General features: G+C 35.3%; 1 protein-coding gene across 2 annotated transcripts; it reads left to right on the top strand.

Moving 5' to 3' along the window:
* The first annotated feature begins 6,193 nt into the window (after positions 1-6,193).
* POU1F1 (POU class 1 homeobox 1) lies at positions 6,194-22,212 on the top strand. 2 transcript variants are annotated; one of them, XM_055417882.1, is made up of 6 exons: positions 6,194-6,335; positions 10,401-10,472; positions 17,507-17,731; positions 20,176-20,340; positions 21,083-21,143; positions 22,002-22,212. In XM_055417882.1, the coding sequence occupies exons 1-6, from the start codon at positions 6,194-6,196 to the stop codon at positions 22,210-22,212; spliced, it is 876 nt and encodes a 291-aa protein (XP_055273857.1). The 2 variants fall into 2 exon arrangements, with proteins under 2 accessions (XP_055273857.1, XP_088693951.1); XM_088837825.1 differs by having other exon boundaries at positions 10,323-10,472.
* Positions 22,213-22,471: the final 259 nt, after the last annotated feature.

Raw genomic sequence — 22,471 nt, 5'->3', positions numbered from 1 at the left:
TGATATTTAAGTCAAATCATAATGTTGTACACCTTAAACTTATACAGTGCTATATATCAATTGTATCTCAGTAAAAGTGGAAGAAAAAGCTTTTAAATCAATCAACTCTAGAAACATAATGCATGTACCAGCTTAAAATGTTGGAGGAATTTTTTAAGCCTTCAAAATAATAAAAAAATGACAAGAACAAAAACAAAACCTCTAGACAAAAAATGAATTTTAAAACCTAAAATCAATAAGAAATGTACAAAAGAAATGGTCAACATATTTAGTTCATGTGCAAAACATTATTTATGCCTATGCCCAAAACAAATGTAAAAGACAGGAAATTTAAAAAAAAATTTAACTGTAAAATGATGGAAACAATGAAAGTTAATATTCTTAATATATATTAAAATCACAAATTGATAATAAAATAAATATTAAGTAAACAGGCAAGCATAACATTTAGTTAACAAAACAATACATATAGCTAATGTAAATATGCAAAAATAGCATATTAGCAATAAAATACAATTAAATTAATAAAATGCTACTGTCTTAAGAGACAAATAGAGCTAAGTAATTAAACTTTATATTGAGAATGCAGCAAAAGTGTAAGTTTTATTTTACTAACACTATTTTGAAGTTGTGGAACAGCATTAGTCACATTTTGAGGATGTCTTCCCAGTTAACAATCCTTCCATCCCTCATTGTCTATAAATGCCTGAAAGTTTTCAGGGCAAACCAATCCATTCACAAGTGTGAATAGAGGGAACCATGTTGTTCTTTTGGAATACAACAAAAGCCATGGCCAGTCAGACTGTTTCTCTCATAAATGTAGACTGAGGAATAGCAGAGTAATCTCTTTGGTTAAAAGTTCAAGGTATGATCTGGAGATCTGTGTTGTGGCCATAGATGTACTCAACCTAGGCTGTGGTTTAAAGAGTGAGAAAGTTAGAGACACAGAGTAAAGGAAACAGGAGAATCAGAGAGACATGGCAGATGACTTTCACTTCCTATTCAGTCTCTCCCTGTGGCCCGGCCTCTGTGAGTTCTAAGAAACCTCTGTGTTAATAAACAACAACTATTTTTTCTTCAACCTGATCCTGATATTTGAAAGAAACCAAATCATAATAGAACAAATTGTGTGAAAAGCGGCTTGAAAGACAAGCCACAGGCTGAGAAAAGACATACCTGATAATGGATTGTTATCCAACATATATAAAGAACCCTTAAAATTCAACAAAAGGAATACTAAATTAAGAAAACAATGAAATACCACTGCATATCTATAAGAACGGTCAAAATCCAAAATACTGGCAACACAATGCTGGTGAGGCTGTAGAGCAACAAGAACTCTCATCATTGTTGGTGGAAATAAAAAAAAATGGTACGGCCATTTTGGAAAAAAATGTCACTACCATACAATCCAGCAATCTTGCTTCTTGGTATGTGCACTAAAGAGTTGAAAACTTCAGTTCAGTTCAGTCACTCAGTCGTGTCCGACTCTTTGCGACCCCACGAATCAAACTTAGGTCCACACAAAACCTTGCACACAGGTGTTTATAGTGAAAGTGAAAGTTTCTCAGTCGTGTCCGAGAGTGAAAGTCTCTCAGTTCTGTCCGACTCTTTGTGACGCCATGGACTATACAGTCCATGGAATTCTCCAGGCCAGAATACTGGAGTGGGTAGCCTTTCCCTTCTTCAGAGGATCTTCCCAACACAGGGATCGAACCCAGGTCTCCCACACTGCGGGCGGATTCTTTACCCGCTGAGCCACAAGGGAAGCCCGGTGTTTAGAGTAGCCATATTCATAATCGTCAGGCTTCCCACGTGGCTCAGTGGGTAAAGAACCTGCCTGCAATGAAAGAAACACAGGAGATGAAGGTTCGATCTTTGGGTCAGGAAGATCCCCTGGAGGAGGGTCATGGCAACCCACTCCAGTATTCTTGCCTGGAGAATTCCATGGACAGAGGAGCCTGGTGGGCTATAGCCCACAGGGTAGCAAAGAGTCGGACACCACTGAAGCAACTGAGTACATACATTCAAGGAGACGTCCTTCAGTAGGTTAACGGATAAACTGCGGTACATCCAAACAATGGAATATTCAGTTCAGTTCAGTTCAGTCGCTCAGTCGTGTCCGACTCTCCGCGACCCCATGAATCACAGCACGCCAGGCCTCCCTGTCCATCACCAACTCCCGGAGTACACTCAAACTCATGTCCACAGAGTTGGTGATGCCATCCAGCCATCTCATTCTCTGTCGTCCCCTTCTCCTCCCACCCCCAACCTTTCCCAGCATCAGAGTCTTTTCCAGTGAGTCAACTCATCACATGAGGTGGCCAAAGTATTGGAGTTTCAGCTTTAGCATCAGTCCTTCCAATGAACACCCAGGGTTGATCTCCTTTAGAATGGACTGGTTGGATCTCCTTGCAGTATGAGGGACTCTCAAGAGTCTTCTCCAACACCACAGTTCAAAAGCATCGATTCTTTGGCGATCAGCTTTCTTCACAGTCCAACTCTCACATCCATACATGACCACTGGAAAAACCATAGCCTTGACTAGACAGACCTTTGTTGGCAAAGTAATGTCTCTGCTTTTTAATATACTATCTAGGTTGGTCATAACTTTCCTTCCAAGGAGCAAGCGTCTTTTAATTTCATGGCTGCAATCAGCATCTGCAGTGATTTTGGAGCCCCCAAAAATAAAATTATTCAGAGCTAAAAAGAAAGGATCTGCAAACCCTAAAAAGATCTATGGGAAACATAAATGCATATTATTAAGTGAAAAAAGCCAGTGTGAAAAATCTACATACTGTGTGAGTCCAAACACGTGTCATTCTGAAAAGACAGAACTATGGAGATCAGTGGTGCCAGGGGTTAGGAGGAAGGGAAGAATGGTAGGCCGAGCAAGGGGAGGATTTTTAGAGCAGTGAAACTATTCTGTAGGATTCTACAATAGTTTATACACATCATTAAACATTTGTTCAAGCTTGTAGAAGACACAGGAGAGAACGTTTGTATAAACTGTGGACTTTGGGTGATAATGATGTATCATTATCAGTTCTAGCAAATCAGTTACAACAAATCAGCTCATCAGTTGTAACAAATATATCACTCTGGTTCAAGATATTTATATTGAGGATGACTGCACATGTGTGGGGGCAGAGTGCATACAAGAACCTTTAGTACTTTCTGCCCCACTTTGCTGTGAACCTAAAACTGCCCTTTAAAAAACCTTTTGTTTTTATAGCAATTTGAGACTGTTTTCAAGAACTTTAAAAATATCATAAGGCAAACTCATAATTCCATTTCTAAGAACCCATCCTAAAGGAGGGATATTCAAAACAAGCCTACAGATAAATTATAAAAATGCACTGTGTAAAAAAATATTTTGGACAAAGAGTCAACTGCATTGTTTTGTGTGTATGTGTGTGTGTGTATACACACACATATATAAATAGCGCTGGTGGTAAAGAAACTGCCTGCCAATGCAGGAGACATAAGAGATGTAGGTTCGATCCCTGGGTTGGGAAGATCCCTTGGAGAAGGTCATGGCAGCCCACTACAGTATTCCTGCCTGGAGAATCCCATGAATAGAGGAGCCTAGTGGGCTACAGTCCATAGGATTACAAAGAGTTGGACACGACTGAAGTGACTTGACACACACATATAGAAGTGCAAAGCAAAAAGCAATACAAACAACAAAAAATTATAAAGATGTAGACAACTGGCTAAATTGTAATAGATTTATATAGTTCAATAATTGGCAAAAGGAAAACTATTTACAAAAGCTGATTTAAAAATCTGATAAATTAATAATTTACAGTGCTAAGTAAAGCTTATAATGGAAACATCTATTTCCTAGCTATACACAATTTTAACTCTAACAGTGTGGTTTCCACTTCACAGCACAAATGGTCAAAAAGTAATAAATAATTATTAAAGATATTATGCATAAAATTGCAATTTTAGAATATTAGGTAGCGTGGCAAATACTGGTGAAGTTCTTCATTGCTGTTCCGGGCAAGTTTTACAGTGTTCTTTTTTATTATTCGGTTGATATAATTTATTAACATATTCCAATGACCTAAACTATAGCAAAATTGTTAGGAGAAATTTTGAAGTGCCATGAACGGAGGAGCCTGGTATGCTACAGTTCATGGGATCGCTAAGAGTTGGACACGACTGAGCGACTTCACTTTCACTTTTCACTTTCATGCATTGGAGAAGGAAATGGCAACCCACTCCAGTGTTCTTTCCTGGAGAATCCCAGGGACGGGGGAGCCTGGTGGGCTGCCGTCTATGGGGTTGCACAGAGTTAGACACCACTGACGCGACTTAGCAGCAGCAGCAGCAGCAGCATTCTTTCTAAATACCATTTAGTTTAATTTTTTAACTAAATTTTCCTAGCAAATTCTCTTTATAAAAATTTTCTTAAAGTTTTTTTAATTAAAATGTATTTCAAATACCTTTTTGTATATGTGAAGTCTAAAAATTACAAGAATTCTGCAAGAGTAAAATAAATACTTTTGATTACTTGTAACCTTCTCTCATTAGTGAAGACTGCTGCTGCTGCTGCTGCTAAGTCACTTCAGTCGTGTCCGACTCTCTGTGACCCCATAGACGGCAGCCCACCAGGCTCTCCCGTCCCTGGGATTCTCCAGGCAAGAACACTGGAGTGGGTTGCCATTTCCTTCTCCAATGTGTGAAAGTGAAAAGTCAAAGTGAAGTCGCTCAGTCGTGTCCAACCCTTAGCGACCCCACAGACTGCAGCCCACCAGGCTCCTCCATCCATGGGGTTTTCTAGGCAAGAGTACTGGAGTGGCTTGCCATTGTGGAACTTAAAAGAGAATTCAGAATGAAAAATATGTCATTTTTAGAATAAATATTTTTCACGCAATATCTAATGAACTTTTTTTCCTACAAAATAATTGGTTAATGACAAAGCATTCAAATTTCAATTTTTGAAAGCATATTCTCATCAACATTAATATTAAATCTAGCACAAAGTAACCAATTCCAAGTTAAACACTTCATGATTTAAAATTTCAAAAAAAATCAATGGAGCATAAGTTCCTGCTTATATCAATAATATCTATGTCAGGTTACATCTCATCCCTATATCATCCCTAAAGATAGTATTGCATTAATTTATTTATATGTAGAACCATGATCATTGTGAAATTGTCATACAGATAATTATCATGTAAACAATTATTTATAGTATTTCTTTTCATAGTTTTATAGTGTCAATATACTTTGTGTGGGAAGTTTGTGCCCAGTGAAGGTTCTGGAGCAGAATGGCTAAGATCAGAGGCTCTGGCAGAATTATGCTTAGTGAGAATGGTACAGATCTCACAAAAATGTGAAATTTGCTGACATAACTGTGGAAAGTGACTAGAACAGTGTTGACATCTAGTAAGAGCTCACTGAGTACATCTGGTTGAGCAAATTGAAATCAAGGGAGAGATACTGTCGCTCATGTTCATCTTGTCTGCAAATGACTCCAACTTTGATATTTTATCATTTCCTATTTATGATATAGGAAAAGTTCAATTGTTCTTACAGTTTTTCAGGATTGCACTGCATATGAATCAGTAGTCGGTAATATAGTCATTCTCACATTTAGTCTTCTACGCTTCTTTCAAATTAAATTTAAAGAGTCTGCTTCTTAAAATCGTGTCCCGTACTTTTATATTATTTTTCAGATTTAATGAAGTTATTAGAAAAAAGGAAAAAAAACCTCATACATATAAATTTGTCATTGTGTTCATAGCAAAGAGGCACCCAGTATCTTTCAATTCATTGCAGCCTTGTTTCTTTGAAGGACACTTTTTTTTTTTTTTTAAGTTTTTGATTCCTTTCTAAAAGGTCTGAATCACTGAAGTTGTCAAATTAAGTTTCAGATTTCTCCTTTGCCTTCATTCCCTATCCAAGAACCAGCTTCCCCTCTTGGGCATGGGTTATATTTGGGTAAGAAGGAAGACTGTCCAGATTGATAAAGCAATACCCCTGGGAAAAGATGATTAACATGTATAAAGGGATTTCCCTGCAGTATAAATACCAGCATGCGCTCTCTTGGTGCTTCAGAGCCTCCCTGATGTATATATGCAGGTAGTGAGATTTGAAACGGCCCTTTGAGATGGTAATATAATAAAACTGACTTGAGGAGTGGCACGTCTTCTCCGTTTTCTATTCTTTTGTGGGAATGAGTTGCCAACCTTTTACTTCGACTGATACCTTTATACCTCTGAATTCTGAGTCTTCTGCAACTCTGCCTCTGATAATGCATCCCAGTGCTGCGGAGTGCCTACCGGTCTCCAACCACGCTACCAACGTGATGTCCACAGGTACTAACTTCAATAACGGTCTACATGCGGCTGCGCCTTAAGATGTCAGGATGGGTGCTCTGAATCCTGTTAGTTTAGAATCTCATTTTTAAAAAATTTTTAATGTGTATTAAGTTAAATATTCAGGATATTAAAGAAGCCAAAATGCCTAAGAAAATATTCAAGAAATATTAGTAAGTGTAGTAATTTCAAGTATTGTTGATTTTATTATAAAGATCTGTCTTCGATATAAGTAAACAGTGAGTCTGAAAACCATTTCTATGCAAACATGTATGGATAAAGAGTAAAACTAAAGAAATAGTGTAAAATAATTTAAAAGGTGATTTTTTTTTTTCATCTTAGAAACTTATTTGGTTTTTAGATTACATTTACTACCATGTCTAAAAAATGCCGTACACGTCATAGTAAACACAACTGAATGATTCCTAATACCAACAATGGTGGGTTTCAAAGAATAAAATAATTCGATGTTTAAATACACTTGACTCAGATGGTAAAGAATCTGCCTACAATGCAGAAGACCCAGGTCTGAGCCCTGGGTCAGGAAGATCCCATGGAGAAGGGAATGGCAACCCACTCCACTATTCTTACCTGGAGAAGTCCAAGGACAGAGGAGCCTGGCAGGTTACAGTCCGTGGGGTCTCAAAGAGTCGGACACAACTGAACAACTAACACTTTCACTTTAAATACACTTAACTTCTTTAGAATAATTAAAAACTCAAAAATCAAGTCTAGAGGCAATATAATATTTGTTTATTTTTGAAACTTTTTATTTTATATTGGAGTTAACAATGTTGTGATATTTTCAGATGGACAGCAGAGGAATTCAGCCATACATATACTATATCCATTTTTACCCAAACTCCCCTCCCATCTAGGCTAGAGGCAATATAATATTTAGAACCCAGGAACTGATTTGAATTTTTTCAAAATTTAGTTCTGAAGAGATTTCAACCTTTAACCAAGTTTTTATATTTTCTTATATAACTTTCTTAGATGAAAATTAAAATTAATTCAAATATATTGTCTCAAACACAACCAAGCAAATAAGTATGTTTTGCTAATGTGTCCACTTTTTACTCAGTAACAAAGGGTTTTGATTAATAAACAATGTCTTGGGTAAGTGTCTGTTTAATATCACTTTTCACTTGTAAAGTAATCTAAATATGAACTAAATTTTATAAATTTAAAAATCAAATTTGAGTTGATACATTATATGCCAGTTTAACATATTTTAGCCTTATATTTTGTTATAATTAAGCAGCTTTGAAAGTTATATGTAAGTTTGGTATTTATCTTCAACAGAATTTTCAAGTATCTGAAGATCATATATCTAGATTTTGGGAAAATTATTAATGTAGACATGTTTTTTATCTACTGAAGAGTCTCAGAATTTAATTAAACATATACTGATACTGCTGCTGCTGCTGCTAAGTCACTTCAGTCGTGTCTGACTCTGTGCGAACCCATAGACGGCAGCCCACCAGGCTCCCCCGTCCCTGGGATTCTCCAGGCAAGAATACTGGAGTGGGTTGCCATTTCCTTCTCCAATACAGGAAAGGGAAAAGTGAAAGTGAAGTCGCTCAGTAGTCTCCAACTCCTAGCGACCCCATGGACTGCAGCCTACCAGGCTCCTCCATCCATGGGATTCTCCAGGCAAGAGTACTGGAGTGGGGTGCCATTGCCTTCTCCGAAACATATACTGATACAAATATCCTCAAACATGGTTTTAAAAAAATGTAATAAAGTATTTTTATGAAGAGGTGTGGTATAAGTAAATTTAAACAATTATCACATACTGTTGTATTGTTCAGTCACTAAGTCATGTCCAAATCTTTGCAATCCCATGGACTGCAGCATGCCAGACCTCCCTGTCCTTCACTCTCTCCTGGAGTCTTCCCATACAATTATCACATAGCTAAAAGACTCTGATGCTGGGAAAGGTTGGGGGCGAGAGGAGAAGGGGACGACGGAGAATGAGATGGCTGGATGGCATCACCGACTCTGTGGACATGAGTTTGAGTGTACTCCGGGAGTTGGTGATGGACAGGGAGGCCTGGCGTGCCATGATTCATGGGGTCGCGGAGAGTCGGACACGACTGAGTGACTGAACTGAACTGAACTGAACTGAATTGTGTATTTTAAATAATGGACATTTAAATAGATTGAGAATGAGAAGAATAATGCATTGTTTGCATAAAAATACTGTATGTGGATAGTATTTGGCTAGAATAAAAATTGGAATTGAGGTTAAAATTAAGCAGGTTTAAGCTCAAAACCCTACTTATTTTATTTTTTTCCTATTTATTTTAAAATAAATAAAATTAAATAAATAATGTATCTAGTAAATTAGCTTGTCATTTATACGACTTCCCCAAATCAGCAAAACAAAAGGAATTTAAACCTTGGAAGTAAAAAAATTCATAATTAGTAAAAATGTCCTAAATGGCTATTGTTATTGTTTTAAATAGCAATAACATTGATTTTATAATTTCTCCATCAAATTGTAATCATATGTATCTAATTGTCTAGGTAAAGAATTAGAAATGATTATAATGAGAGGAAAATGGCAACGCACTCCAATGTTTTTGCCTGGAGAATCCCAGGGACAGGGGAGCCTGGTGGGCTGCTGTCTATGGGGTCGCGCAGAGTCGGACACGACTGAAGCGACTTAGCAGCAGCAGCAGCATAATTAGAGGAGCAGTTGGATATTCAATGCGTTTCATGTTTGTTTAATTTTGGAATACATAGAAATCATTATAACACAAAATGACTTCAGTTCTCTGTGTCAGTTGTAAAATGAAAATTTATACAGATACTTTAAAATATTAAAAATGAGTTATAGTTAGAGAAAATGTTTTACTTTATGTCTTTAATTGATAGACTATATATTTTCAAAAAGGATTATAAATCTCTTCTAATATCTCATATTATTCAAGAGATACTTGAATAATATACTTTTGAAAATCCACCACTCTATTCAGGATATAATGGGAAAAAGTAGAAAATAAGATACATAAGAAAACATTGATTAGTGATTTTATTGTTAGTAGTTCATTGTGATTCATGTTTAAAGCTTGATAAAAGTTAAGTAATTCAAATTTAATTTCAAAGTACACCTTAATTCAATGATACTTGTAGCTATTTATAAATGAAGTTAAATTATATGCTGGATTCAACCTCTTTAAACCTCTAGTTACTCAGTGATCAATGAACTTATTTTTTGACCAGCTTCATCATTAGAATTGTTCAATTAATAGTGTGCATGCAGAAAATCTACAAGCTCATGGTTTCAATACCAGCCTAAATACACTGTACATTGTCACAGAGTTTTTGTAAGCCTCTGAATTTAATGGAGTTTTATGATCATACCCAATAAAAGGCTAGTGGCTCTGCCACTTCCTCTTTGATGGAAAGAATTTGTTAGGTGAATCAGTTCAGTTCAGTCGCTCAGTCGTGTCCGACTCTTTGCAACCTCATGAATCGCAGCATGCCAGGCCTCCCTAAGCAGAAGTAAAAGTAAAGACACATGAAGAGTTGATTTCTGTATTCATTGCTCCAGAAAAAGACAATTTTATAGTACCATGTTATATGATAAATTTAAGACTGTCCTCTGGTCAGTTCTTTGCAATGTCTATATTGGGTGAAACCTGCAAGAATTCTGCAGCTTCCAGTTGTGTGCGTGTGCTCAGTCACTCAGTCATGTCCAACACTTGGCAACGTCATGGACTGTAGCCCACCCAAGTTAAAACTGGTCAGTCACGCCAACCCAGAGCACTGGATATAATTAATGAAGGCTCTAGTCCACTGTGATGATTCATGAACTCGTTACTTGAGAATAATTTCAACCCCTAGCTTTAGCATACTCATCAGAGAACTGCCCCCAAATGAGAACAAATTATTGGCATATAACTTTAAGAATAGCATAAATGTGTACTTTTGAAATGAAACGAATGTGTCTTGAATCCTCATACATTTTCTTACCAGTCCCGTCTATTTTGTCTTTGATTCAAACTCCTAAATGTTTGTGCACATGTTTCATGGTGACAACATTGGGAAACACAGCAACAGGACTTCATTATTCTGTTCCTTCCTGTCATTATGGAAACCAGTCATCGACCTATGGCGTGATGGCAGGTAAGAAAAATTGTCTTCACATGTAAGATTGAGTTTGGGGACGCTTGGATGCATTCTCTGGGTCGAAGGGAATCTTGACCATAGTGTATCATGAAATTTAGATCTCCTAACCTCAGAAATTGCTGCTAAATCCACCACTTACTATAATGGTCCCTGATCTGTGACGCCTTCAGAGATCTTAATAGTTACACCTGACCACCGCTGTTCTCCACAAGACTGAAATGAACTGCTATGTTTCTTAACTCTCGTGTTTGCTTTGTATGAGTTTTATTATAATTCTCTGCTGCCAAACTGCTAATTGTCACTTGTTTATGCCATTGGTGGGCTTGCCTCCAGTAATAATAAGGTAGCTGCTAGCCTTATGTAAGTATTTAAATTTAAAAGTAAATTAATTAAAATAAGGTCAGATTTAAAATTCCTCAGTTGCCAACAGTGAACAAGTCAGCAAAATCTTTAAATGGCCACTTCATTGCCCTCCTCCATACCAACAGGGTTAATGATTATGAGGTACGGAACTTAATAGTCATCATTTCCCTTGAGATTTTGGCTGTTCCTTCGGTTCTTGAATTTAAAATGAAACAGGAAAGTACTTAATAATCTTTTGTGGCTACCAAAGCAGATAGACTAACTTATAGAGCATTTTCCTTATCACAGTATTTCTTTTGGCCATTTGCTCTGTGAAGATAAATAAGACATTGAAGGCTAAGAGAGATTTGCAGCTGCTTTAGCAATAGTTGAATCTTTGGCAGTCCTGTCTGAGATGCTCTGAGTCTTGGATAAGATTGAAATAGTATAAGTTACATACTTATTTCCCTCTGGATAAAAAAAGCATCACTAGATCAAGATAAACTATCTTGTTTGTTGACAGTTAAATGAAGGTATTGTTAGCAAATTTCTTAAGGAAAAGAAAATCTGACCTAAGAGATCCACTTATCACAAAATTTATGACTTAATTTTAGACTATGGCTATCCAATAATTTTTTTGTGCACAGAAATTATTTAGAAATCTCTTAATCTTTTATATTTATTTCTGCAGCAAGAAATAATTTCAATGACAATAAACTACCAATGTTCTATGTGAAAAATATAAATATGTGAGTGTGCATGCTTGTGTAATAGTTGTTATCTAGAGTAAGTAATTGAGAAAATCAAACATAGATTTATGCCTATAAATTTGAAATTAAATTGAACAAAGAATTTAGTTCATTAACCTTTAATTTCTAACAATTTCTCAGATTAACACTAAATAAAACATTAAAACTTTAAAATAATATATTCCAGAACAAATTAGCTTTCCCTACATTCTGTTAGAAAGCATTCTGAATAAACTCATATCCTCACCTTTATGATGAAGTGAAAACTGATGGTTCTTAATGGTTACCTTTATATCCTAATGTCTCTTTTCAATAATTAAAAAATAAGGAAAGTCATATTTTTCTTCCTCTGTGAAAATGGACCATTTATGATTCATCTACTTAGCTGTTAATCAGTATCCATGGTTAATGAGAGGATCTCTCGTTGAAGATGAACTACTTTCATTATAAAAATAGTAGAACAATGTGCATTTAGCCACTAGCAGTGCCGGTCAAATGCTTTCTATGGCCTCCACCACACTTGGATTACAGAGACAAGAAATGACAAGCTCATGGACATGTGCTGCTCTTTCTCGGAGGAGCAAGTCCTTGCTGTTCCTTCACAGTAATTCCCAGGAACCCAGGTGCAACTTAAGTCATCTCTGCACCCAGCAAGGGGCAGCAATGAGCGGAGGTTAGCACTCACACCAAACACTGTGAGATGGTTTTTACTACTACCTCCCTCCCACCAGATCTAGGTAGAAGCTGCTGGGTTCACAGCTGGCCTGAGAAGTCTGACATCCTTCCCGTTTCCAGGATTGCAGATAACAAGCCCAGGTTCACACTGAGAGTCCACAGGCAACTCAGGTTGTGCTGGTCCAAGTTTCCTCAGCAGGCCCTCAGCAAACTCTCATCTTCATTAAAAGTTAAAAAGGAGAGGTCTTTGGAAAAACCTTTTAAAATGAGTCAAAGCCTCGGTTGGTGATAATAATGAAAAAAATGGATGTCCTAAGCTTTGGAGGTATCGCTGTAGTCTTAAACCAAAATTAAATATATTTTGTCACTGAAAGAAAAATTCACCATGGCAAAGCATAGAGATTATATTTGAATATTTTTGAGAGGGAGATCATTAAAATGTGATGTGCTTTGTAATTTGTTACAATGTCACTATTTTGACATATATTCAGTATTAGCCTTTGCATCACGATGGATTAAATCTCAGAGAATCTGAACCTTTCTGCTGTCATCCCCAGAGAAGCTACACAAATTGAGTTATAAAACACAGGGATTCAGAAGTATTCAGAAATTCAGAAAAGGTTTAAAATACACAAGAGAAACCTGGTAATGTCATTTGAATTTTCTGAGAAGTCTCAAGGCGTTCATCAAATCAGCCACTTCCACACAATCCACAGAAGCGTCTAATCACCAACAACGAAGGTTCATTGTCACATACTCCATATAAAAGTGAAGCTGCAGAAAGAGCAATATTTCAAAGGGTGTGAAATTGCTTTATTTGAATATGGTTATTTTATCCCTATACTCTGATGCTTACATTTAGTATGAGCATTTCATTAAATTAATAACCCACTGGAAAGCAAGAGCTACAGCTCATATTTTAAGCTAAGGTTGGTAGGAAGGATTCTAATCATCAGATGAATCCTCTGTGCCTCATAGTCCAGGTGTGGGGATATAAAAGAGAATGATTGGTGGGGTGAAATGAATCAGCCATACCAGGAACTAATTATAAACCTCTTTCAAGTTAGCATCTCAAAGTGTTAGTCTCTTCATATCCGGGTTGTGACAGGTACCATACATAGCTCTATCGGAGTTGAGTTGTGGCAGCTTGCTACCAGCTCAGCCTGGTTTTCTCCTTGATCTTCTCTTCAGATACATTCATAGTTAAATTTCTTCTTCTGTCTCTTCTCTCCTAAGTACTTAAATAATTCAACAGCCTACAGGATGGATAATAGGAAACAGGGAATTACAAATACTATTCAAAAACACATGTACACCCGGGGTGGATTCATGTCAATGTAAGGCAAAACCAATATAATATTATAAAGTAATTAGCCTCCAATTAAAAAAAAATCTCTTCTAGATAAATACAAAAGAAAACTAATAACAAAAACCTTTCAAAATTCTGATTTCTGGGTATGAAAGGTGGTGTCTGTTCTCATTTGTAAAGCAGGGTGAAAGTTGGAAAACAAACTTAATTAGCTGTGTACCTTGTCCACCATCCTGTGCAAACTGGCAAATCAGCTACAGGGTAATGATTGCTAAACCCAGCAAAGTTATGTGTCGTAATGGCCACCCAAGATGTGCAGTAAGAATCCTTGATTAAAAACTGATCTTAAGAGGAAAGCAAAATAGCTGAAGTTGGAAAATTATTCAAGGAGATGAATGCTCTTTTTTAATGAGATGTGGGTAATAAGAATAAAAGATGAGCATAGCTAAAAAGTGTCTTTTCCACCTGGGCTAGGACAAAAGGTACCAGAAATATGTTTCACATTTACATAGGAAAACAGTCTACTTTGGAGGCCACCTCTTCATTCTTGTCTTTTTTCTATTTCCTTTTTTGTTTTATTTAGTTTTATTTTTGCCTCACTTATTCTGGATGTGTTGACACTAAGGGAAGAAGTAATTCTGACCATCTTTTGCCTCTGGATCATGAAAGGTGCCTGCAGTAGCATGGACACTGTGTATTTTCCTTAAATTATGTAGCATCTGTCTCAACTTCACAACTCAAAAGCAGCCACAGGCAATCTGTAAACAAATGGCCATGGCTGTGCTCCAAATCAACCTAATTTACAGAACTAGGCAGAAGACCTGTTTATATGTGGATAGGATGTAGCAATGCACAAAAGAGAAAAAAATATCACAATTCAAATTTATGATTTGTTTCACATTGTCATGCATGAACTTAAAAAAAGAAAATAAATGGAAATATTCCAATGAACTTTGCTGTGCATGTCTACAGCAAGGTGGGGGTATTTTACTATGTCCTTCTGCTTCCCTTGTCTATTCTTTAAAATCTTCCAGTCCACAACCTCAGAGATGTTGTCAGTTAGCATCTGGCTGAGCCACGTGCTGCAGAAAAGCAGTCTGCCCCATATCACGGGACCTTGAATCAGGTGCCTGTAAGGCAAGCTGGACCTCAGATTCCCATCATCTGCTTTAAAAGACTTAACCTCTGATCCCCTCCCTCCTCTGCCATCCAGAAGTCCATGCAGAGCAATTCAGAGAGGCTGTGGTGGATTAATCTGCAGGGTGAAAATCCATCTTGGACTGTAAAGAATGTACAAACACTTCCAAGCTATTTAGGTGTGCACTTGTTCTAGGCTTATGGACAAGTTTGGTTTATCACTGTTTTGGAAATTCTTCATGAAACTTCTGCAGCACACAACTCACTACATCTTTTCTCTCTGTGCTCAAATCCCAACTTCTTAATATTCCAGGCTTTAGAAAAACCTTTTAAAATACCTTGTCACATATACCATACCAATCAATCCCCATTTTCCCCCAAATATAGGATCATATAATAGAAATCAGTTTGTCTGACTGTGCTGTGACTGTCCCAAATTTCTGTTTAACATTAGTTTCAGGGAAACTGTGTCCCTGCGGATAATTGTGGATACTTTCAGTTAATGAAAAATAACGCAGCACACATTGTGTTTTCCTTTCTCCTCTGGATGCCAAACTTTTGAACATGGTATTTCTTGTGTACTCTTTATGGACTCATGTTCAAATTTATTTTCTAAATGTCCATTTCTCCAGAGTATTTATAATGTATATACTAGCTTTAAATTTTTCCATAAATAGAGATGGCACACTTCTAATATTTTTAAGTATTCATAATACTTTTGTTTGAAAGCATTTGTTTAATGTAGCCAAATATATTTAAGATTTAGAAATCTTTGAGTCATTTGATTTCCCTGAGTACAGATTACCTGAAAAATGAACTGATTATCAATGTGGCTTATTGCTGTGTTCATTGGGCTTCACTTCTAGTTTCAATTGTATAGTGAATTCATTTTAGCGCCCAAGGAAAGTTATTTGTTTTTATATAAATTTTAAATTGTGGATTAAAAAAATACACATTTTTTTCTCTGAAAATAAAGCAAAAGTCCTTAGATAAATATTAAGTAAATGTTAACATAAAGGTGATCATTTTTTTAAATATATTAGTATTTTACTTAACTAGTAGAAATCTAAAACTAATATTAGGCCAAAAATGAGCTCTAAAAAATGAGCTTTGTTAAAATGTAACAAACATTTTAAAAATTGAATTTTGTAATAAATTAAAAATTGTTAAAATTGCTTTTTAAAATTTTATCTGGTTTATTCAATATACCACCCACTAAAGCAAAAAGTAGATGATTAACAAAAAAAAAAACTGGATAGTTTTTATTTTTCAAAGTAATATGACTTGCTTTAGACAGAAATAGTTTTTTTTGTACATTTTTTATATACATTAAACAGCTAAACTTATTTTATGATATTTTGCTTAATTTCTCACTTGTATGTATTTTGCTTCAGAAAAATAATAGTCTACTGAACAGAGGTACACTTCAAAATTATATTTTCTCATATAAGTAATATGAGCCAACAATTTACTGACTTATAATATTCTTTATTCATTACATATTGATATATTAATTTAAGATTTATATATTCTGGCAAAATACGCTATTACTCATGTCTGATTTCTGACTGTATTTATAGAGAAATTATAAATAACATAAAACTGATGTATTTTTTAGTAAGTTTCTAAGAATGATTACTGCCTATATTCTATAGTCATTTATATTTAATTTATACTCATAACAAAAATGATTAATTATTGAACATTTTATTTATATGAAAATGTCTTGGTTATACCTGTGTCATTTAATATAAAGTGAAATCCTTATGAATAAAAGTATAATATAAACAGAAATAAAATGTGTGGGAATTTGGCTTATACCATCCTGTCACCCATATTCCCTGACTGAGACAGTCTCTTCTTTCCAAATGAAGAGTAGAATCTAGAAACAATTAAACAATTAAATCATGTAGTTTTTTGAGATTTCTCATTTAACTGACTCAATGGATTCAGTGCTTCATCATTTATGAGGGATTATGTATCATATCTAGAATTGCACCCTTCCTTGACACTTACTTTTTCTTCTTAAATAGTAATCAAGAAGTGATTCCATCATAGTGTATGTTTTGCAAGAATCTTGTTGCTTACTTTCTAATAGATCTTTAAAAGTTACTTTTTGTCAACATCCATCATTAACATTAAATCTATTTAAACCTTATTAATGCATTTTGTGTTCTCATAATTTTCTTTTTACCTGTCTTTACTAAATTAAGCATTTACTGATAAAATATTGGATTTCTTAATGCTGTAAAATCAATTTTTCAATGCTATGAAAATTTCCCAGCATAGCACTTAACATACACCTTGATTATAACTAAGGAAATAGAGATCAAAATATACATTCTGGTAGATTTGAACCTCAGATTCACAATAACAGATGAATAGATTTTTGTTTGTTTGTTTTTGGGGCTCCATGCTGAATTCCATAATCAGGAACCAAACCCATGCCCCCTATACTGGAAGGATGAATTCTTAACCACTGGACTGCTAGGGAAGTCCCTAGATGTCTTTTAAGAGAAAAATAGTGATGGAAAACTCACACATCTTTGAAATTTGCTTATTTCTATTTAAATTATTTGCAAGTCCCTGGTTCTTTCCTTTGGCTTTGCATTATCTTTGTTTTCGCTGCTCCCAGGAAGATGGGAAAAAAAAAAAGATCCCATTTATACTAAGCCACACTGACTTCTACTTCAGAAAACCGAATGTCAGGTAACCTTTGAGAACTGAGATCGACTGTCACAGAATAATCTGATGGGCCAAAATTTTCCATGTATCAAAATGAGGGATAATTACAAATGGTCCTTTTCTTGTTGTTGCAGGGAGCTTAACCCCTTGTCTTTATAAGTTTCCTGACCACACGTTGAGTCATGGTTTTCCTCCCATGCATCAGCCTCTCCTTTCAGAGGACCCCACTGCCGCTGATTTCAAGCAGGAGCTCAGGCGGAAAAACAAATTGGTTGAAGAGCCAATAGACATGGATTCTCCAGAAATCCGAGAACTTGAAAAGTTTGCCAATGAGTTTAAAGTGAGAAGAATTAAGCTAGGTAGGTGCTTGTTAACCGCTGTGGGACATGCAACCCCGTCTGCAAAGTCTTACTCTACTACTGTTTAGTCTCTTACACGCTGCTCAGAAGTCCAAGACAGTTCTCATTCTACATCTCTATTGTGGATGTAAGTTACTTGAATTAAGAAAGCCTATAGAAACTTTCATTTCCTTGTAAATTCTTTGCAGCCAAAATACAAAAATTTCTAAATTAATGGTCTCTTTTTCAAACATAAGTTTAGAAATGCCTTTGTTTTATTTGAATTAATACCTTTGTGTGATTCAAAGGCTAAAAAGCTATGCGAATTGTATCCCTCTGCTTATCCTTCCTGTTTATCAATGTTATTAGTTTCTGTGTATCCTTCTATTCTATGCATATTCATATAAGCAAATTCATGTATTTCTTCATATAGACGTTTTATATTTGACTATTTTGGAGAGCTTTCAGTATTAGTTTTTAGAGAGCTCTTCTTTTTAATGCATCTTTCAATTCCATTTTATGAATATATTACCAGTCTCCTACTGATGGAATTTAGATGGTCTTCAATCTTATGTTACTGAAGACAATGATGCAATGATTAACTTCATACATAGCATTTTGCACCCATAAAAACATATGTGTAGGGAAAGTGTTAAAAGCAAAATTGCTTGATTGAAGAGTATGTGTATTTTTGTAATTTCAATAGCTGTCAAATTGTTCTCTATGTAAGTTTTAACAAATCTTATTGCCACCATGAGTATCTCCTTTGCCACTCTTCAGAATATGAATTCTGTTGAGGCAGAAGTTTTTTGCTTTTTGTTTATTTCCTTTTGTTTTCTCCTTATCCTCAGCACTTGGAACAGTGACTGGCATGTAGAATAAAAAATAGTTGTTGAAGGGAAAAGATGCTATTAATACTTTAGACCTTTGCAAATCAGTTAGGTGAAGATAGTAGTTTCATTTTAAATTTCCCTTATGAGTGAAGAGTGAAAGAAGTTCTTTCATGTGTTGGACGGTCATTTGTAATTCCTTTTCTGTGAGTTATCTGTTCATAGCCTTTGTTCACTTTCTAGGGTGAAGTGTTTTTAATGTAAATAATCATAATAATTAACCTTGATTTAAATGCATGAAATATATTTTTAATGGATTGAACTGATAGTACAAACTTCTGCATTTGTGGACTGAGTCATTGGTAACTTTTAATGATATCAATTGAAGGGCATCATGTGTAATCATTTGATGCACACAGGTATATAGCCTTGGGCCCTGAATTAATATGTAGTTACTATTTGTCATAAACACAGCAGTAGGCATCTTTATAACATTCATTTTCAATTTACTTTTTATATGACTGTGAATGTTTCAAATTCTACATTGATGACATTTATCAACTTATATTCTGAGAATGTTTGAGACAATCTATGAAAACTTTTTGCCTGGAGATAGAAGCATTACCGAATGATATAATAAATGCTTGGTGATATACATAAAATGTTGTGTGACCAACGTCTCATAATAAGCATGCTTTTAGGGAAAGTAAACACAGTCCTTAGTTTTATTTGGTAACTTCAACATGTTGAATTTTTCACTCTTACAGTTGAGATAAAAATATTTGTGATATATCACCATATATTTTACATATTATATTTTAATATCTATAGATTTTGAGCATATTTCAACAGATGTTTAATAATAATGATTAGAGAGAATTTTTAAATGTCTTCTAAAGTGTGTATTAGGGATCCCCTGGTAGGACAGCTAGTAAAGAATCCACCTGCAATGCAGGAGACCCCAGTTTGATTCCTGGGTCAGGAAGATCCAGGAGAAGGGATAGGCTACCCATTCCAGTATTCTTCGGCTTCCCAGTGGCTCAGCTGGTAGAGAATCTTCCTGCTATGAGGAAGACCTGGGTTCAGTCCCTGGGTTGGGAAGATCCCCTGGATATGGGAACAGCTACCCAGTCCGGTATTCTTGCCTGGAGAATTCCATGGACTGTATAGTCTATGGGGTTGCAAAAAATGGTCTGGCTACACTTATATTAGGTTATAAAAGTGATTCATGTATAATTACTACAGTATATAGCACAGTGGCAAAAAAAATCTGGATACATTAAAAAGAATAATTTCACTATACCTATGCCACATTGTCTAGAAACTTTTCTTATATATTTTTGCAAAGTGTGTATGACACATTTATCCAATTTGGCTAAATATGAATGGCAGATGTTCCTATCTGAATTCTTTTGACTTCTAAAATATTAACAATTTAACTAGAAGGAATTTTTAAAAATACTAGACAATTCTACACTGAATAACCTTACTGTTATTCTAAATTGCCAACAAATATATGGTTAAAAGCAATATTTAATCATTGACAAAGATACATACACAAATTTGTACAATAGTGGACCAAAATCAGTGTTTCTTGCAAAACTGAAGCTGATGGCCTTTGTTGTTCTTTCACAGGATACACCCAGACAAATGTTGGGGAAGCTCTGGCAGCTGTGCATGGCTCTGAATTCAGTCAAACAACTATCTGCCGATTTGAAAACCTGCAGCTCAGCTTCAAAAATGCATGCAAACTAAAAGCAATATTATCCAAATGGCTGGAGGAAGCCGAGCAAGTAGGAGGTACAAAAGCTGTGTTTCTGGAAACAGTGATGTTTTAACCTAAAAACAATGGTTTCCTTCGGTTGGATTTGTGCTAAAGCGAGAGGTTTGAAGCTTGGTTTGATTTTTCTCTTTGACATGAAAAATAAGTATCTTGTTTCATCACACTAAAAAGAAAAGCAAGGCCAGTGAAAGTGTAAAAATAAATTTATTGAGAAGGTAAATGGAGAATAAAATACATAGGGAAAGTTTCTAGACAATGTGGCATAGGTGTAAAGTGGTGAAATGATTCTTTTTAATGTGTCCAGATATTTTTCTGCTGTGCTATATACTGTAGTATTTATACATGAATCATTTTTATAACTTAATATAAGTGTAGCCAGACCATTCGCACACACCGTTCTTTCTAGTGAATAAGAAGCAATTGCTAGATGAACAATTTAATGTGATAAAATTATCTACTTATATTAATGTCAAGGCTGGCTAAAGAGCAAGGTTTGATAGCATTTAGAGCAACTGGTTCAACAAAGATAGGGTGTGATTTAAAGACAACTGTTAATATTTATAAAATTAATATTTTTGTGTGTTAGCATTTTAATCTAGGGCTTGTAATCTAAAATGATGTGTACTGCAAAAATTTAAAACAAAAATGTATGGTAATTTTATTTTGTATTGTTTTATAAAGAGACTTTAAATCCAAATCTGATAGTTAAAAAAAAAACCTGCTTTGTTTTTGTAATTATTCATTGTTTTCGCATCACAGCTTTATACAATGAGAAAGTTGGTGCAAATGAAAGAAAAAGGAAACGGAGAACAACTATCAGGTACACTTTTGAGATATTAAAAGTTAGTGGAGAAGAAAATGATATTTTACAAATGGAATGAGCATTTGAGTATAATATAAATTCAATATAACATAAAAATGAATAGGGCCAATTGAGAAAATAAGATAGGTGAAAAAGCACAACATTCAATAAATTACTGCTGAGAAACAGCTGGAAATTTAAAATTTGATGGAAAAATATGTATTGTTTGATTCAAGAACAGTTTTGCTCTGCAAGTTTTGGATAAAACAGAAGCTGTACAATCACAGCTAAAAAGAATGACTGTTTCTACTGTCCTTTTAGACATAAGTCTTGCTCCGGAAATATGTTATCTATGTTATTACAAATAACAAAACTGGTCACTAGTATTTTAGTTGCTTACAGTTCAAAGTGACTTCTAGCATTTCAAGCCAGATTGTTCATTTATCTTTTTGTAGTTTCCATGAGGCTCATGGAGGAATTGCTAAAAGACAGGTTTTGTTTTGGTTGGTTCGTTGTACACTAAACATTTCAATAACCTGAGTTCTGGGGGACATTTAGAAATGTATTCAGAAGTATTTTCTTCTCAGTAAGTCAGTGCCCTCTTGTGGCAGAAAGTGGATAAACAATGCCTGAGTTCCCCTTCTTCATTTCTTCCTGTGACTGGTAAAAGGAGCCTGCATGAGACAAGCATGTAAATGTTCAGAAAAACTTCACATTTATTATTGTTGAAGAGCTTTGAAGGTGTTTTCAGAGTCTTTAGGTTTCCTTTTTACGTTAACGTTAACACTAAGATTTGGGAAATTTAACCTAACTTGATTTCAATGTGCCTAAACCATCATCTGCCTTCTTCTTTCCTGCCAACCCCCCACCTCCCAGTATTGCAGCTAAAGACGCCCTGGAGAGACACTTTGGAGAACAGAATAAGCCTTCCTCTCAGGAGATCCTGCGGATGGCTGAAGAACTGAACCTGGAGAAAGAAGTGGTGAGGGTTTGGTTTTGTAACCGAAGGCAGAGAGAAAAACGGGTGAAAACAAGCCTGAATCAGAGTTTATTTACTATTTCTAAGGAGCATCTTGAATGCAGATAGGATCTCCTATTGTGTAATAGCAAGATTTTCTATTTTTCATTCCTTTTTCTTCTCCAGCCAAAATAGAAATTAGTTATTTGGTTAGCTTCAAAAAATCACATCAGTAAGTTTTGCAGAAGTGTTTCTTTTCTACTTTAAAAATAAATACAATTTAAATTATGTTGATGAATTATTCTCAGAAGGCACATTGTACATTTTAAGCCAGAGACTAATAGGATTATAACAATGATTCTGTCCCTCTCACTATATCTTTTCCTCT

This window comes from Moschus berezovskii, chromosome 1 (assembly GCF_049115385.1).
Source record: "Moschus berezovskii isolate FMDL1 chromosome 1, NW_MosBer_1.0, whole genome shotgun sequence".
Lineage (NCBI taxonomy): Eukaryota > Metazoa > Chordata > Mammalia > Artiodactyla > Moschidae > Moschus > Moschus berezovskii.
This window is presented reverse-complemented; position numbering and strand designations above follow the sequence as displayed.